Below are 19,278 nucleotides of genomic sequence, written 5' to 3'. Positions count from 1 at the left end.
CCTCTAGTCTTTCTCTATTCCGAATGTTTCTCCTCTATCAGGAACGTACACTCGTGAATTAAGGTGTCGTGGTAGGTGGAATAAAGGAGGGGCGGACAGAAAGCATCGTTCCTCGAGAACTAATACCGTCCAATTTGTTCTAATTAGTTTGGTTAAACGTACCTTCCGCTCGAGGGAGCTCCGCCTCCTTCACCCTTTACAAGGTATAGTGTTAATTATTGTTTCACCTAGACTATTTGAGGAAACATGGTCGCAGGCATTAACGTCATTCCCGTTGCGTGGATTATCGATAACTCATATCATTCAACAACTGTGTTTATTGCCGAGGTTTATATTAATCCTTTAAATCTTAAAGGAAGTTATTTGAAAATTATGAAACTTATATGTAAGAAATAAATATATAAAGCATTTTTGAAGAATCGATTTTAAAGGATAAAATAAATATAAAAATTGGTATATAAAAGTGTTGATTGAAACTTATTTAATTCTTAATTTATTATATAATTCTTAATTTTAAGTTTAATTTAGAGATGACTATTATTCGCCAATTAATGATGTAAAATTTGATTGAAGATAGTAATATTAACAATATTATAAATGTATTTTCTCTCCATTTAAACAACTATTTAAACAACTATTTAAACAAGATCTTTATAAAAATTTATATTTTTCAAAAATTCCAAGATTATTTTTGGAATCAAAAATTTCAATAATAATATTTTTAAAAGTTTTTAGATTCAATTATAAATATAAATGACAAAATTTTATTTGTTATAAAAGTATAATTATTATAAATAATATTATTATAAATAATAATATGAGAATAATAATAATGAAATTCAAGATTTGTACAAAAATCCGATATTCAATTAAAAATTTGAAATTTTATAAAGTTCAGATTTCAAAATTTTAACTTATTTTATGTTTTTCATATTTTTATTCTTAATTTATATTTTATTTAATGCATCATCTTATCCATTCTTTCATAAATCTTTTTGATATTAAATCCAAATAAGAATATTCCAATTAAAAGATATATATATAAAGTAAATGAAAATAAATGAATTAGTATTAATTAATTAGTATTAATTAATTTAAATTATTATTTTACGTTTATCGTAAACATGTATCATCCAGTCTTTAATCATCCAGATATAGTGCTCTATATTGTAAAATTGACAATTGACAATTGTTTGTGCATATTTGGTAAATATCTAAAGTTAGTAATAATATCGAAGAAACTAATTTTAATTATATCTTTAATACTAAAAAATAAAATTATAATCGTCTATTGCTATTGAGAAATGTTAGAAAATCTCAACTCTTTATTAGATATAAATTTTAAAAATAAAATAAATATTAAAAAGAATTCATAAAAATAGCAATGAATTATATTTAGCAAAAAACTTTTGAAATGTGAGAATGTCTAATCGTACTTATAATAATATTTAAGTATTATACGTATAATTTAAAATACACATTTCATTTCATATATAATTACAATATATTTTTATAAAAAGTATAAAATATAAAACATATATTAACATATTTTAATATAAATAATAATATAAAAATATAAATAAATAGATATAAATATTATAATATAATATGAATAAAATATATAAATAAATTTAATATAAATAAAATAATATTTATTTCATTAAATGAAATAAATTACAGACAATTAATAAGTTAGATGAAATAAAAATGAATTTATTCTATTTTTGCCTCTTTCAATATAGATTTAAATTGCTTAGATTGTAAATTAAGAACATAGTATTTTACAAAAGTATTACAAAAATAATAATATTTTTAATAAATTTCATTTTGCGTTTAATTGAATTTTTCTAGAGATATTGGATTCTATCAATGAATATCTCTCAAAATACCTCTCAAAGAATTCAATCATTCTATATTTTCTGCCCCAAATATTTTGATACATTTAAAATTTATATATAATATAAAATAAAAAATAAAAGTATTATATAAATAATTTTATCAAATTTTATATGAAAAGAACTGCATAAGCATAAATATTGTAAACTTTAAAAAATTTGTAAATTTTTGCCAGTAATATTTTTTTAAAATTAATATATTATCAGACAAATTAAAGTAAATGTAAGAAAGAATTAATTTTTGAGAAAATCATAAAATTATATTAAAATTTTAATAAATTTGAATAAATTTTAATAAATTTGAATAGATATAATATAATATATATAACATAACAATATAATAATACAATTTAATATATATAATATAAATTTCATTCTGCATAATCATAATAGAATACTATAATAAATAAATATTATAAGCATTGAATCAAATTAGAATCAAATTCTAATTTTTTTAAATTTTTGTTTTTTTTTTTATTACTCATATATATTTATTTTTTTTTCTTTTCCAAAAATTCAATATACTTATTATATTTATTTTCAATGAATTATTATATAATTATAAGATTATTATATAATAACTACGGAAATAAAACATCTATTAAATAAAAGACATTAAATAAAAATAAAAAAATAATCAAAAATTCATTTATTATTTTGAATTATTATATAATAACTATGGAAACATTCATAATAAAAAACATAATAAGAATAATTATTAGTTATTATTAAAAAGTCATTATAATCTCCAATTTATTTAAATTTCAATTGTTAATAATCTCATTATACATACATTAGATTATATATTGTATATAAACCACAACTTGATCTCATATTTTTATTTTATTAGCATTATTTTTATTTTTATTTTTATTAGCATTATTAAAATTAAAATAAATTGAAGTACTTGTAAAAATGAAAAAATTAACAAAATATCTGTTGTCAATTAATTTCTCTGTTAATTTATTTAAATATTAAAGTTATTTAGATATGTATAAGATTTATTATAGAATAAGAAAGATTTAGCAAGGATATTAAATAACCATCAAACATTCCTTTTGATAATTAACAATTTTAAATTAACATAAAAAAATTCTTAATTTTCAACTTTTTTATATTTTATATATTAGTATTTATATCATTATTAATATTATAAAAAGGGAAAAATAATCAAAATATTATCTAATAATTTTATTATTTTTGATATTTCATGACATACATCATTTCAAACATCATTATCATTATTTATAATAATTTTATTAATATATTATTATATTGTTAATATTAATATTTGTAATTATTACTGTTGTATTTAATATAATTATTTGTTAATATTTGTAATTATTATATTACATTAATATTAATATTTGTAATTATTTTACCAATATTATATTTGTCTATTATCTGTTCTTTATTAATTATGATTAAAACTATACTTTTATATATCATAAAGTTCATTTCGTAATTTAAATATAATTATCTAAAACAGATTCAAGACATTCAACCAAATACGTCAGGAAACATTACTGAACTTCATAGTATAAGAGAATATTTTAATAGTTGGATTAAAATCGAAATCCGCAATGAATAAATGTATTCAAATGTAGTATTCAAATATTACAGTATAAAGGCTACTTTATTCAAAATTTTATAACTAGACTATGGATGTTTTATATATATAAAAATGGTCTTGTTTTATATAAAAAAAAAAAATTTATGAAATTATATGAAAAATTCAGAATATAAGTATAAAAATACAGAAAATACAACGTATAAAAAATTTATATGAAACTCAAACTATAATTATTATTAATTATTAATATTTATTGATTATATTCCTCCTCTTGGCTCTTATTTCTTTATTTCTGTTTATAAAAATACTTTTTACACAAATATTCTTAATTAATTTATAATACTTGAATATCATTTCTAAAATGAAATAATTTATACAATTTCAGGTCGGGCCAGCAGGAGCACATTTTGCCCTCCTCGCAACGTTGATCGTCGAGGTATTGCACTGTTGGCCGATGTTGAAGCATCCACGACGAGCCTTATCCAAGCTGATTTTCGTCCTCATAGGCTTACTAATCCTTGGCATTCTTCCATGGGTGGATAACTACGCTCACCTATTCGGTTTCATCTTCGGTTTCCTCGCCGCTTACGCCTTGTTACCATTCATCTCGTTTGGCCAATATGATCGTCGTCGCAAGATCTGGTTGATATGGATCTGCATGATCCTCATCGTCGTTCTGTTCACACTTCTTCTAGCTCTCTTCTACAACGTGCCGGTGTATGAGTGCGAGGTGTGTAAACTGTTCAACTGCATCCCGTTCACACGTGACTTTTGCGCTTCGCAGAACATCAACTTTAAGCGGGAAGAGCCCGTATGACACACGGGGCCGTGTTTCGAAGTCGAGTTCGAACCATCGTTACACGTGATCGAGGGTCAAACAAGGCCCTATACAAGCTTGATCGTGCTGGCTCTGCTATTTTCAAATCGATGCGGAAATCACGATTGAAGGATTGAAAATAATGTTGTGAAGAACCTGACGCCAAGGAATCCGGAGATAACTCGTCCACGACGAACGACACTGCCTTAAAATAAAATAAACTCCACCGGGATCCTCGGTAGTCTCTTTAACCGTGTGTTCCGCGGTGGGATGTAAATATTAGAGAAGAAAAAAAAAAAATAAAACGCGCCTTTAATGTAACACGACTATCGTTACCAAAGATCGTGGTACGAGGGTGGATGTCTATTGAACAGTGAAAGATCGTGATAAAACGTGATGGATCGAAATGGAAGAGTGATGCATACGAAACGAAAGAAGAATCGTCAAATATTTAGAGAAGGCTTCTGACCCTCTTCGAACGTTTAGAAACGAGAAAATGAATACACGTGTATATATATATAAAACGAAGACTCTTGTTACTTATACATATACATATACAAGCGTAAGGACGACTTTAGTAAGTTTAATTTTAAAAAGAAGAGAAAGGGGGTAGAGAGGAACGTTGAAAGTGTTTAAAGCGTACCTCCCAAGCTGGAACTATCTGTGATGGGTGAACACACGATTGTCTTCGAGAATATTTTTCATAAGAGAGAGACAGAAAGAGAGAGAGAGAGAGAGAGAGAGAGAGAGAGAGAGAGAGAGAGAGAGAGAGAGAGCGAGAGAAAAATCATTCAGAGAGAAAGGATCTTATTGCTGATGAATCGGATAAACTTAACTTTCCGCAAGATTTGAATGATGAAGATAAACGATCGAAAGAAAAAAAGAATCAAGAAGAAGACGACATCGAGAAGAAAGTGTTGTAACGATAAAGTAAATCCCGTGATGAAGAGGAAAATAAAAACGAATCAATTTTTTATAATGGTGTGCGAGAGCGGGAGAAACTGATGAAAGAAGCGATTATCAGAGAACACTTAATCAATTTTCACCTTGTACATAATTATAGATGCGATCGGATGGAGAGAAACAAGGAGTTGGAAATGAAAGAGAAAAAATAATGGACGAGGAAATATGCAGGAGGGGCGATTAATTGCGTTCAGATAGGATAAAAGAAAAAAGAGAGGAGGCAAAAAACAAAAGAAAAAGAAACAAAGCAACACTGTGACATTCGTGAATGTGTATTTTATTATAACGGGTATGTAAATGTAAGAAACGAAGAAAAATTGTCTGTGAAAAGGAATGAGAGAGAGAGAACGAAGAATAAAAGAGAGAGAGAGAATGAATCTATTCGTCTGCGTCTTAATCGCGTGTAATCGATGATAATTGAGTATGTACACACGAGAAATAAAAATAGCAATAGCGAACGTGATGTGCCACAATGTGGAGATCGTCGCAAAAAAATAAATGTGAAAGTGATTCGAGATAAAGAAAAAAAAAAAGAGAGAAAAAGAAAAAAAGAAAAGAAACGCATTTCTTCTAAATATTGTATCGCACGTTCGTGATCTCTCATTCATTCTAACGTAGCATGCTCGACAAGGAAGTCGATTAAGGTTTCGTCGACGCAGCTACGTCGATCGGTTCACGGGAATCATAGAAACATGCCAGTGGAAGGAAAATGTGCTTTCTGCTTTCGTATCTTTGTGATTTTTTTAAATATTGGTGATAAATGAAAATTTGAAAAAAATTTCAATTTTTTTAATCTTAAATGAATTGATTGTTTGATAAAATATTTAAATTATTTTATTAATATAAAAATTTTTATTATATTTTGGAATATTTATTTTTGTACTATTATTTTAAAAAATATTTTATTTATTATTATTGGAGAGAAATAAATATTATTTTATGAAGCATTGAAATGATTTAGGAATATAAAGATTATTTTTTATTATTTTATCATTTTGAAAGTTTAATTAATTAGAATTAGCATTAATTCATTAAGTGGTATTATTAAAAATTATAAATGCAAAGTGAATTATATAAATATATATCTTTCTCTTTAAATATATATTATTACAAAATATAAAATTATTTTATATTATATTATATGAATTATATTATTTCTTTAATAATACATATCAAAAATTTTTTAATTTTTTACAAATTGCATATCATTATCATTATATATAAGTATCTTTGTTTGAATAAAAAAGTTTTTAATTTTTAAAATTTTACCTGAAAAAATTGATTATTTCATATTTAATTCTTAGATCTTGAAATATTTATTTATTATTTATTATAAGAATAAATAAGTATTATTTTGATGTATGCAGTATTAAATCGAATTGAATATATGCAAGCAAAAGCATCATTTCCTTCTCTCAATAATTTCTTCGTACAATTTTTAAAAACGTAACAAGAATAGTATCATGCTTATCGATTCTTAGCGATTTCTTTTCGAATTTCATAAATTCGAAGGCATGGTTTTCTATCCTCGTATGTGTTGAGCATGCCACGAGAAAACAGTGATTCGTACACGATAATGTAATAAATCGATAATATTCATAATCACTCGAAAATATTCATAAGTGTAATATTAATCGGAATAACGTGACAATTATATCGAGGTATAAACCTACTTTTTCAAAAGAAAAAAAACTTATTGGTAAAAAAAAAAAAAAAAAAAAGAAGAGAGAAAAGAAAAGGACGCGTCTCTTATAATGATATATTAAACGCATATAACGATTTGATTATTCTTCATATAACCGATAAACGATTTTTATACATTTCTCTGCGTATAATATATCGCTAGCGCTTGAACGAAAAAAAAGAAAAAGAAGAAAAAGTTTCAAAATTTATGGCGAAATGATTCTCTTTTATTTTTCATCGGTGATGATTAAGAAGAGATAAAGGAATATTAATTTAAAGTATTTAAATTAAAATATTTTCTGGCTTGAGTATACATAATATATATAATCGTAAACAAACTTGTAAACGAAAAAAAAATTCTTGAAAGTACAATGAAAGCCATGATTAAGTATATTTTACTTCGATTCGTATGTATATTCCCCCTTTTTTTCTTTTTTTTTTTTTTTTTATACTTGATCAATATAATAAAATCAGAGAGTTAACACCCTCTGTAAATTAATGGCAAATGCGACAATTACGATAATCGAAAACCATGCTCGATGAAGGAAAAAATAATTAATTCATTGTATCTCTCGACCAAATCTCATATTTTTCAATTTAGAATCGTATATAACCCCTTCATGCTTCCTTATCGACTATTTTTTACCATTTGCCCGACCAGGCTACGCACAAGTTTCTACGTAACCTCCTTAATGACCGATTAACACGAATTTACTCGTGTTTCTCTATGCGAACAAATCAATATTATAAAACAATTAAACAAGAATTAATGAAAGTTAGCTCAAAAAGTTGTTTAAGGCGTGGTTTAAAACTAGTTTTTTCTCTTTCATAAAAATTATTCTTATCTTGGATAAAATCAGGTCTAATAATGCAAACGAATAATGTTCCTTGATTAAATGAATATTCAATGTGTAAAATTTTAACGAATATTTCTTTCCAATAAACATTTTTTTTAATTTTTTCCAAAATAAGATTAAGTGGCTGTGAATATGATACAATTAATTAGAAGAACTTGATTAAATATCGCGCGAATTTTTCTAGTTTTCTAGACAAATCTTTTTCTAATCTTCTTTTAAAAGAAATGAAAGTCTGATTTTTTTGAGAAACGTTATTTTTTCAAGAAAAATTTTAAAAAAATTTTCAGTTAAATTTATTTTTAAATAAATTTCTTTTTAAAGGAATATTTTTTAATATATTTTTACAAGGAAAAATATGTAAAATATATTATAAACATTGATAAATTTATTAAATTTAATTTTATTAAAATTTTTAGTTATTTTAAACTTTATGAAAAGTATAATGTATAAAAATCCGTAATACTTTCTTATATTATATAAAATTTTGCAAAAGAAATTTTAATTGATTATGAAAAAAATTACAAATTTCTATAATTAAAGCAAGAAAGAATAGCACGATAGAATAAGATTATATCTGACCACGCACACAATATTTATAACTTGTATCGATTTCGTGTAAATTGCAAAAGTAAACAATTTTCTGTAAACACATTACTCACAAGTATACATCACATGATATCATATGTAAAACTATTTATCTATACTTTCTATCATTTTCTATTCTACCATTAATTTCTCATAGAATGAAAGAGAATGAACATTAATCAAAATCTGTCTTCAATGATTTTTTTATTGTAAATGATGAACTTTGAGAATCATAGCTAAATTCATTTTATTGTGAAATAAATTTATCAATAAATAAAATCATAAAACTAAATATAATGATTTAAACGAATCACTAAATATATTTCATTTTAAAAGATCATTAAAGGATTTGAATTATACAATAACGAATTTTAGCGGAATTTGAACTTCTCATGATGGTACACGCATTAACAAATTACACTCGAATTGAAACGATATTTTGATATTAGAAAAATATTTGCGTTGAAAAAGATTGGTTAAAATTATTATATATATGAAAACATTTATTTGTGTTTTTTAATTATTCAATGAATACAATATTTGATAGAACAGTAGAATATAAACTAAGTTAATAAATTATATATAATAATTTTCAAAATTAAGAATATTATTTGAATTAAGTTTTTGATCAAATTTTTAATATTTTTATGTTTTATTTATTGCATTTCTTAAATAAAAGTGAAATGATACATGTTATTTTATAGAAAAAAATATAAATAATATTTCTTGAATTTTAGTATAATATGAATTTTTTTAAATAATATTTTGTTAAAAATGAACAACTGAAAAAGATTTAAATTAGTCTAATGATGAAGACAATAATATTTTATTTTTTGTTGTATAAATTTTTTTATATAATATAATATTTTTATGTATAATATAATGTGATTCAGTTTTATAATAAAAATTTGAATTAATTAAAAATAATACTATAATATAATCTTAAAATTTTAAATATAATATATCTTAAAATTTAATATCTTTTAAATAATTTGTGAAATAAAATCTAAATTAATGTTATCTTATTGTTTTAAAAAAAAATATTAAATTGTTAAAATCAAAAGAAAGTTGAAAAATTAATTTTTTTATCCAGATATAAAATATCTAATGTGTTATAATTAATATGTTAAATGTTTAACATGTTATAACATTAAAATAGTAATATAATTTTAATATTAATTCCTCTTTTTTCATTTCTAATTAATACATTTTTATATATAATTGATTTAATGATAATTAAAATTTCATTGGAATATTGCATTTTCTATTAAGAAAACATTGTATCATTTTACTTTTTCCATATCCAATCTCGACAAAAATTAACACTTTCGTTACTACAAACATACATTATATTATTTTAATTATTTTAATAATAGTATTAATTTTATTATTAAATTTTTTTTCATTAAATTCATTGTAGTTATATCCTTACATTTAAAAAGAAAATATTATATTTTTATAGATTTAATTAATATTTTTTTATGGATTCCTTTTGCATAATTAAATTAAAAGTTAATATCAATAAATTTAATAATAAATGAAATTATTGAAATAATAAATTTTAATTTATTCTATTTATCACAAAATCTATAATTTATAGCTTATTAATATCATTGCTTAATAAATTTCTGTCCAAGAGGTACCGATAATTATTTTAAATTTATAACAAAACTACAAACAAATCTAAAGAAAAATTTTATATATGAAACATAAAATATTAATAGCAACAAAAGTGTTAAATAGTCGAATGAATATAGTACAAATCCATCCATTGTTAACAAAATCAGATAGACAAGATTAATTTTATTGCAATAAAAAATCATGATTGTCGATCGACAAGAGAATATAGTTTAATCAAGAATTTGTATCACGATTTCACGATAAAATAATGAACGGCAAGCGTAAGAATCATTCGTTTGAAAAATTTGAGAAACTTTGTGATAAATGATCGAGCAAAAGGCGAGAAAAAGCGAAAAGGGTTAATAGAAAACGAAAATGAAGATAAGGATAGATTGTGAGAAATGGAAAGATAGGAAGGGGGTCCAGAACCTTTGAACACTCAGAAATACACATACAGGAGACACGTAAAACACGTACTTACCATCAACACACACTGAAATTTTCGGATTATATAAATATATAAATATATAAATATGAGTATATATAAATATAACACGTATACATAAAGAAGAAAAAAAATAAGTACGAATTAAGGACCGAGGTGGACCGAGGTGACGATTGTCGACGAGCAACATATTGTTATTATTGTAAATGTGTCATATACAGGTAATAGCATGTCATACAAGTGAGAAAGAGAGAGAGAGAGAGAGAGAAAGTGTGTGTGTATATGAGAAAAAAGAGAAAATGAGAGATGGATGAAAAAACTGAAAATAAGAAGGAAAAAAAGAAAAATTTGAATGAAAGAAATCTGAGAAATACCTTCGATATTTCCATACCGATCACGGCGAGGTGGAATATCGTCTTTCGCCTGCGGGGACGATCGGAGTTGACTGCGTTATATTTGCCTAATCTTCAGAGAGAAAGCTAAAATTCTAATATAATTTCATTATTTTATTTATTAGTGATTATGATTATATTAAAGCTAAAATTCTAATATAATTTCATTATTTTATTGATTATGATTATATTAAATATGTTAAAATATATTATTAAAAATATTAAAATTTATTATTATTATCAAAATATAGAATATTTTTTTATTAAAAATTTTCTTTTTTTAAATTTTATAAAGTATTATATTATGATAAAAAATATCTATTTAGATATCTTTTATTGTAAAATAAAAAATGTCTTTATTTTAAATTTTAATATTATAATTTATTATTCTAAAATAAGATTTAAGATATTTCATTATGAAATATATTTTGAATTTTTTTTTTTCCTAAAATAAATTTTGATGTAAATTGGTTATTCTGAAAGATTTAAATTATTTTTTTATTATTATTTTTTGAAAGATAGTTTTGAAATAAGAATAAATATTTCATTATTTTATATGAAATATTTATGAATATTAATGAATCTCCTATCGATAAAAAATATAGTAATGTATGGAACAATATGAAAAACTTGAATCATTTTTAAAAATATTAATATTTATTCAATGTTTTGCATTTAAAAAGTATAAAGTATATGATAGAATATAATACATACATTTTATTGAAATCTTGATATTTTAATAATTTTAAGTCTATTATACACAATTATCTCTTTAATCTTTACATTGAAAAATTTCTTATCAAATTATATATTTATTTAATAAATTGATTGAATATTTAATGAGTTCATAAAAAATAAGCCAAAAAACTGATCAAACTAAAGCTCTCATAATTTACAATTTTTTTGTCATTCTCTCCGCAGATCAGGCAATTTAAAAAAGTGCTTGACAATGTTTAATCCAACAAGAACCATCCGATATAAAGATTGTATTCGTTTGATCTACTTTGATTAAGTTCCACAATAAAAAAACAAAAGTAATAATATTATTAAAAAATATAAACAAAATGAAATACGCGAGTTTCTCGATTTACTTATTAACGATACATACAAAGATCCTCTCGACGATTCGCTCTCGATCTGTCTTGAAGAGGATGATATTATGCATACAAACCAAGTAAAGTAAAATAAATAAAAAAAAAAGGTGAGAGAGAGAGTGAGAAAGAGAGAGAGAGAGTAATATGATAATGCACGTACCAAGAAGAAATAAATGAAAAAAAAAAAAAAGAGTAATAATGTCTTGTAAATAAAATGTATGCGTCGAAAATGGACCAAGGACCTAAATAGTGCAGCTCGTGTAAAATTGATATCCCGATCTCGCTAAACGTAGACGAGTTCGGCTGGTAGAATCGTTAAGTAAAGCTACAATTTATCCTAATATTGTTTAAAAGCGGTGTCGAATATTCGCGATCTGGAATTTTCTGTGCATTGATCATATCAAATATTTCTTATTCGAGATAGAAGATCGATGGACAAAGGTTAGAGATTATTTGAATAAATCTTAATCTTTGTTCTTGAGAAAATTGTAGATTTAAGTTTTGATACATTGTAAATTTCATTAGAAGTCTTAGTTTAGAATTTTTATACATTGTATATTATATATGATATATTATCGATTTTCGTAGTTTGAAGTTCATTCAGAGTTATATTAAATTAGATATCATTAGAAAATCATAATTCTCTGAATTTGTTAATTGGCAATACGCATTGCTTCCGGAGAATTTTCAGCTTGAACTTTCTTATTCTTGAGGTAAAACGTATATTGTTAGAAATATGAGAGAAATAGGTGAAAATAAGAATTTATTAAAAAATTATCTACATTTTTTAAAATATTTAGACAAAACTTTCATAATAATTAACGATATCGTTCGATTATAAAAGTTTGAAAGTTTGATATTCAAATGTTTCTTACCAAGAATAGAGAAATGCATCATAATGATTAATATTCCGTCTAATTTAGCGAACAATAATTTTACTTCCACTATTTTGTGTGTAATTATAAATCAAAGAATCAGTGACATTTAATAAATTAAAATTCTATTCACAAAACTCATTACAAAATATCACATGATATATATCTTGAAATGAAATCAAAAAAACTTACAAAAAATTTTACAATAAAAAAGAAATTTTTATGACTATAAAAATTGCATAATCTTCCCTCGAACAGAAGATCAATTTTTTAAATATTCAAACATTTACAATATAAAATTTTTGATAATTGCAATATTACGAAGTAGAAAATTTACAATGATGAAATTTTACAAAAATCTTGAAATAAATAAAAGATAATTTATTAATTAAAAAGAAAAATTTTTCTCGTTATAAAAATTTGATATTCTTCGAGAGGAAGATCATTCGTTCGCGATTGGATCTTTGCACGTTAGATCCTGGATCGTGATTAAAAATTCGATACCGGAGACAGAGCGAATCCGTGCGAGAGAAAATTTATTTTAATGACAGTCCTCGATCCCCTTTTATATATATATATATACATATATATATAAATATAAATATATATATATTTATATATACATAATATATAATTTAAGAGATTCCACCACAGCCGCGCGGTATTATTTTTCTGTATCCCTGTATCTATAACGAGTGATATAAGCGTTAAAGACAAAAATAACAAAAAAAAAATTATGAATTAACGATGGACTAAGGGTTACGAGTAATAACGACTGTACTAATTAAACGGTTAATTAATTATGATTACTTCGCCAGGTATTTTTTCGGTTTCATCTAGTAATCGGTAAGGTTTTCGATTACGATTATTATTACTGATCATAAACGATGCATTGTAATTGTCGCTGTTATATACAATACATACATACATGCGTAATATAGACGTATACGATATGTGCACACGTGCGCACGTGCGCGCGTCATTTAAACGCCTGTGCACATATGTATATGTGTATAAATCCTTGAACAACATATTAATTTAATAACAATAAAGAAAAACGTGAAACTCATCTGATAGATGTGTTTTATATTTGCCTCTTGTCGTTTTTTATCTGAATATTATCAAAATATTTTATTTTTATTAATATTTATTATTTTTTTTCTTCATTCATAAATCTTCGTTTATAAATCTTTTTTAATTATTTTATAATAATTATTATAATAATAATTAATAATAATTCTGTATAATAATTTTATAATTTTTTAATATATTATTTAAAAAATATAAAATAATTATAATTTTTTATAAAGTATATAAAATATGTAAAATAAATTAAATTAGATTAAGTTTAATTTTAGTTAGTTATGAGATTAAATTATAGTAATTCATAAATATCATTCACATAGTGACATAACTTCACGATTTCTTTTAATTTTAATAATCGCTTGAATTTTGTATTATTTAAAAAATCTGCTGTCTAATCAAATTTAAAAGAATTATAGGGAAGGAGAAAAAAATTATAAAATTTTAGCTTCAAGTATTTCTTAGTTTTTGGGATATTAATAAAATCTTTCAATATTATATTTCGAAAGCTGTTTATACAAATATTGTTAATACATCGAATATTTATCCAAATACTAATATAACAATTTTTATTATAATAATTGTCGATGTGAAATATCGAGTAACAAATATTTAATTTTTACATCTTCTTACAGTATCTATGTGTCCATGATGTCTAATAATTATTTTTCTCGTTTATCTGAATTATCTATACCAATTATTCTTTTAATTCTTTTAATTCAATTATTATTCTTACATCTAATAGAGCTTGAGAAATCGACCGATTATTAAATTAAGATTTGTATATTATCGATCTTATGAAATGACAGATATATATAAGAAATATCTTAAATACATTAACATATCAAGTATCAAATATCAATGCGTTCAATATTTTTTATATTGGATCATTGATGACTTGAAACGCAGTATCATATTTTTCATTTTTCGTGAAAATTCTTCTATTCGTTATTTATTATTCATATTTTTATTATAATTATTATATTATATAAATTTAATATTCATATAAATTTTCTTTTTTTTTTTAATAAACCAAAACTTATAAAATATTCAAAGATATTTTTATGAAGTAAAAAAGAAAATGCCTATGTTTCTTACATAAATTGAAAAATACACAAAATATGAATATAGATAAAAATATCTAACTAGAAATATTGTGATTATTGATACTATTTGTTGGATTCTAAATAAAAAACTTATCACATGCATTTATATTATGTAGATGATTTATATAGTATATTATATAGTATTAGTAAATATTCATTGATAAATTTTTTTATAATTATTTTTCTTGATAATTATTTTAACTTACTAACTTATTGCATGTTGATCTGAATAGATATAGAATACAGAAATTATATATTTACCGCTTATAAATCGCAAAATTTTCTCTTCATTAACACTTTCAATTGTTAATTCACTCCATAGATCATTAATTTAATTAAATTTAAATTAAAAAATCAAATATAAAATGTCAGAAAATATTAATCATCATGATTATAAGTTGTAATAATACTTTTCAATATATTTTGATTGAATTTCAAATTAATGAAGGCTAGCTAATTCAGTTTCATTAATTTCAATTTTAATTTTTTTTTCATTAATCTACTTAATTGTAGTTATGAATATCTAATAATTGTCTAACTATTTAAAAAAAAGAAAGAAAAATCTAATAAATATGAAATTAGATATATTATAATATAAAATTTTTAATTAAAAAAAAAAGTTCAAAAGAACAATATAAAATGTTAAATAAAAAATGACGAATAAAATCGAAATCTTTAATAATCAAAATCTGGATTAATCGAAATTTCGAATAATTAATAATACTCATTATATATATTAGAATTCATAAATTTTTTTCATAAAATTGTACAAATGTACAAATTGTACAATTGTACAATAATTTTAGGTTAAGTATTAAATGGTCAATTATAATTTTCTTATTTTTGCCTTTTTATCTTTGCCCACTCGGTAATTAGATTCTTTAAAATCTAAATATATTATTGACGAAATTATTTGTCAAACTATTTGTTAACTTTTTTTTTAACTTTTGTTAACTATTTGTTTTAACTTTCTTCATTTATTTCTCATTAGAAATCCTTGCGACAATCAATTATAAAGAAATAATTATTAATCACCGATAATTTTTTCTATATGCAATTACATTATTAGATTGAAGAAATTTTTTTCGTTCAATAGCAAAATAAGAGCGGACTAATTGTTTCTAGTTATTCTACATTCGGTGATATTAAAAATACATAGTTATAATATATTCACATATGCAAGTTAATATTATAAATATTCATGATTTTTGCAAGATATTTTGGAAAACAACAAGTATATAAAAATGACAATTATTTATTAAATTATAAGTAATTAAATACGTTAAATGAAATGAGACTGAAATAGAGCATAGTGTAATGTATGACAAAGTTAGATTCAATAATCAAACACAATACATTTTTAAAAATTTTGTTAGACAAATAAAATATTCGAGAAAATTCGAGAAATTTTTATTAATTTGTTTTTAATGAAAGTACTTTAACAAACAATATAAAAATAATTACAATCAAATCATTTCAAGAAGTCTTTAATTTTTTTTTATATTATATATTTTTTAATTAATATCAAAATATTTCTGAAATATTATTTATATGTGTATTTTGCGTAAATTTTGTTGTTAATTTATTATCATAATTAATTGCCAATGTTTTTATATTATACAAAATATAATACAAAAAAACTTTCAATATTTTTAAATAATTAAGATTTTCACAATAAAAATCGAAGTTTTTAATACTCAAAATTTTTTAAGCAGATTCAATTCTTCAATTAGATTCGAAATGTTTTAAATGTTTTAAAACATTATTAGAACTATAATCTTCGGATTATATGATAAAAATTGTATAATCTGATTCTTTTTTTTAAGTTTTTGATTTCTTGCTGAATTGAAAAAAGTATTTAGAATAGGATATATAATTCCATATGATGATAGTTTTATATTTTAATCAAATGCAATATATTTCAACATATATATCTCTTATTTATTATTTATTATTTATTATTTATATTTATTGTAATATTTAATATATTTTTGCAATAATATGAAATTATCTATATTTTTTATAAATCTTTATACTATATTTTTAATCTTTTTATACTATATTTTAAATATAAAATTTTATATACCTAAAAATTATAAGCTAATTAATTTTTGGACATAGATTAAAAAAATATAGAAAGGAATCTTAAAATAGCAGAATGAACCATAGACTTGATAAATAAAATACTTACTAATTCAGTAAGTGAAGTGAAATTCTGAATTGATCAAGATTTATACAAGATACAAATTTACGGAAGATTTTTGAGTTTCAACATTTAAAAAATATTAAATTTATTAATATAAATGGCTACTCTTGAAGACAAGTCTCTTTGGGAAGATGGAGAGGTATAAATTGTAAATTTATTTGATATAGGTTAGGATGGAATGACAAGCATATCTAAATCGTTTAGAGTTTGATACATTACATATAAAATCTCTAATGCAAATTACTTAAAACAAAATAAATTTTACTAAAATTAAAAAATATTTTTTAATTAAAAATTGCATTATGTTTTAAGTAAAAAGATTATATTTATTTTTTATTTGTATATATTTATTAACTTAATTAAATATTAATTTGCAAATATTAGCAAGCTTTTAAATTTATTTTTAAATATGTTTTAATTATGTTATTTTTAAATATGTTTATAATTTATATCTTATGAAGTTTGAAAAACTAAGATTATATAATAAATATTTAATAATAATATAATATAATAAATATTTTTATAAATCTTTTTATAGGAAGCTTTGGGTGAGGATGTTTGGAGAATGTCTACAGATGAGATTGTCTCTCGTACACGTTTATTAGACAATGAAATCAAAATTATGAAAAGTGAAGTGATGCGCATTTCTCATGAACTTCAAGCACAAAATGATAAAATTAAAGAAAATACTGAAAAAATTAAAGTAAATAAAACCTTGCCATATTTAGTATCAAATGTTATAGAATTATTAGATGTGGATCCTCAAAATATTGGGGAAGAAGATGGTGCAGTTGTTGATTTAGATGCACAAAGGAAAGGCAAATGTGCAGTTATTAAAACTTCTACTCGTCAAACATACTTTCTGCCTGTAATTGGACTAGTTGATGCAGAAGCTTTAAAACCAGGTGATTTAGTTGGTGTCAATAAAGATAGCTATCTTGTACTTGAAACTTTGCCTGCTGAGTATGATGCAAGAGTAAAAGCTATGGAAGTAGACGAAAGACCCACAGAACAATATTCAGATATTGGTGGTTTGGATAAACAAATTCAAGAATTAATAGAAGCTGTAGTTTTACCTATGACACATAAAGAAAAATTTGAGAATCTTGGTATTCAACCTCCCAAGGGTGTATTATTATATGGACCACCAGGAACTGGAAAAACTTTATTAGCTAGAGCTTGTGCTGCACAAACAAAATCTACTTTCTTAAAATTGGCAGGACCCCAACTTGTTCAAATGTTTATTGGAGATGGTGCCAAATTAGTGAGAGATGCATTTTCACTTGCAAAAGAGAAAGCACCTGCAATTATTTTCATAGATGAATTAGATGCAATTGGAACAAAACGATTTGATTCTGAAAAAGCTGGAGATAGAGAAGTGCAACGTACTATGTTGGAATTATTAAATCAATTAGATGGATTTAGTTCAACCGCTGATATTAAAGTAATAGCAGCTACAAATAGAGTAGATATCTTAGATCCAGCTTTATTGAGATCTGGTCGTTTGGATAGGAAAATAGAATTTCCGCATCCAAATGAAGAAGCTAGAGCTCGTATAATGCAAATTCATTCGCGAAAAATGAATATGTCTCCGGATGTTAATTTTGAAGAATTATCAAGATCTACCGATGATTTCAATGGCGCTCAATGTAAAGCTGTTTGTGTGGAAGCGGTATGTAATATCTTGATATATAAAGATAATAGAAATATTTTCTATTATCATCGTTTTTTTGTTTTTGTAGGGAATGATAGCATTGAGACGCAATGCAACAGCAGTTACACATGAAGATTTAATGGAAGCTATTAATGAAGTTCAAGCGAAAAAGAAAGCTAATCTTAACTATTATGCCTAATGTGCTTTTGATTTATTTATTAAAATATATTTTATAATAAATAAAGATAGAAATTGTAATAATTGTAAACAAAATTAAATTTCAAGAAAGTAATCTTATTTGTAAAATAAACAGCTCAATATGAGTTAAAATTTATAAAAGAATTTAGTATATTTAATTCACAACTTCAATTTACGATTTTAAAAGAACTTATTTCACAAATTTTATATGAAATACTAACAATTTAACTGT

The 19,278-nt window shown here is 23.0% G+C and overlaps 2 protein-coding genes across 2 annotated transcripts in view; both read left to right on the top strand.

Moving 5' to 3' along the window:
• LOC411617 (inactive rhomboid protein 1) overlaps positions 1–5,808 on the top strand; it is a 377,697-nt gene extending 371,889 nt beyond the window's left edge. The window contains exon 16 of the mRNA XM_016916296.2: positions 3,854–5,808. Within this exon, the coding sequence (XP_016771785.2) occupies positions 3,854–4,285 (432 nt within the window). The 3' untranslated portion in view covers positions 4,286–5,808. The remainder of the gene's footprint in view (positions 1–3,853) is intronic.
• An 11,346-nt stretch (positions 5,809–17,154) lies between these two features.
• LOC409198 (26S proteasome regulatory subunit 6A-B) lies at positions 17,155–19,109 on the top strand. Its single transcript, XM_392722.7, has 3 exons — positions 17,155–17,333; positions 17,733–18,866; positions 18,937–19,109. Exons 1-3 carry the CDS (start codon positions 17,292–17,294, stop codon positions 19,045–19,047), a joined length of 1,287 nt encoding a protein of 428 aa, XP_392722.1. The 5' UTR covers positions 17,155–17,291; the 3' UTR covers positions 19,048–19,109.
• The last annotated feature ends 169 nt before the right edge of the window (positions 19,110–19,278 follow it).

This window comes from Apis mellifera, linkage group LG14 (assembly GCF_003254395.2).
Source record: "Apis mellifera strain DH4 linkage group LG14, Amel_HAv3.1, whole genome shotgun sequence".
NCBI lineage: Eukaryota > Metazoa > Arthropoda > Insecta > Hymenoptera > Apidae > Apis > Apis mellifera.
The sequence above is the reverse complement of the archived record's forward strand: the minus strand, read 5'-3'. Positions and strand labels throughout refer to the sequence as shown.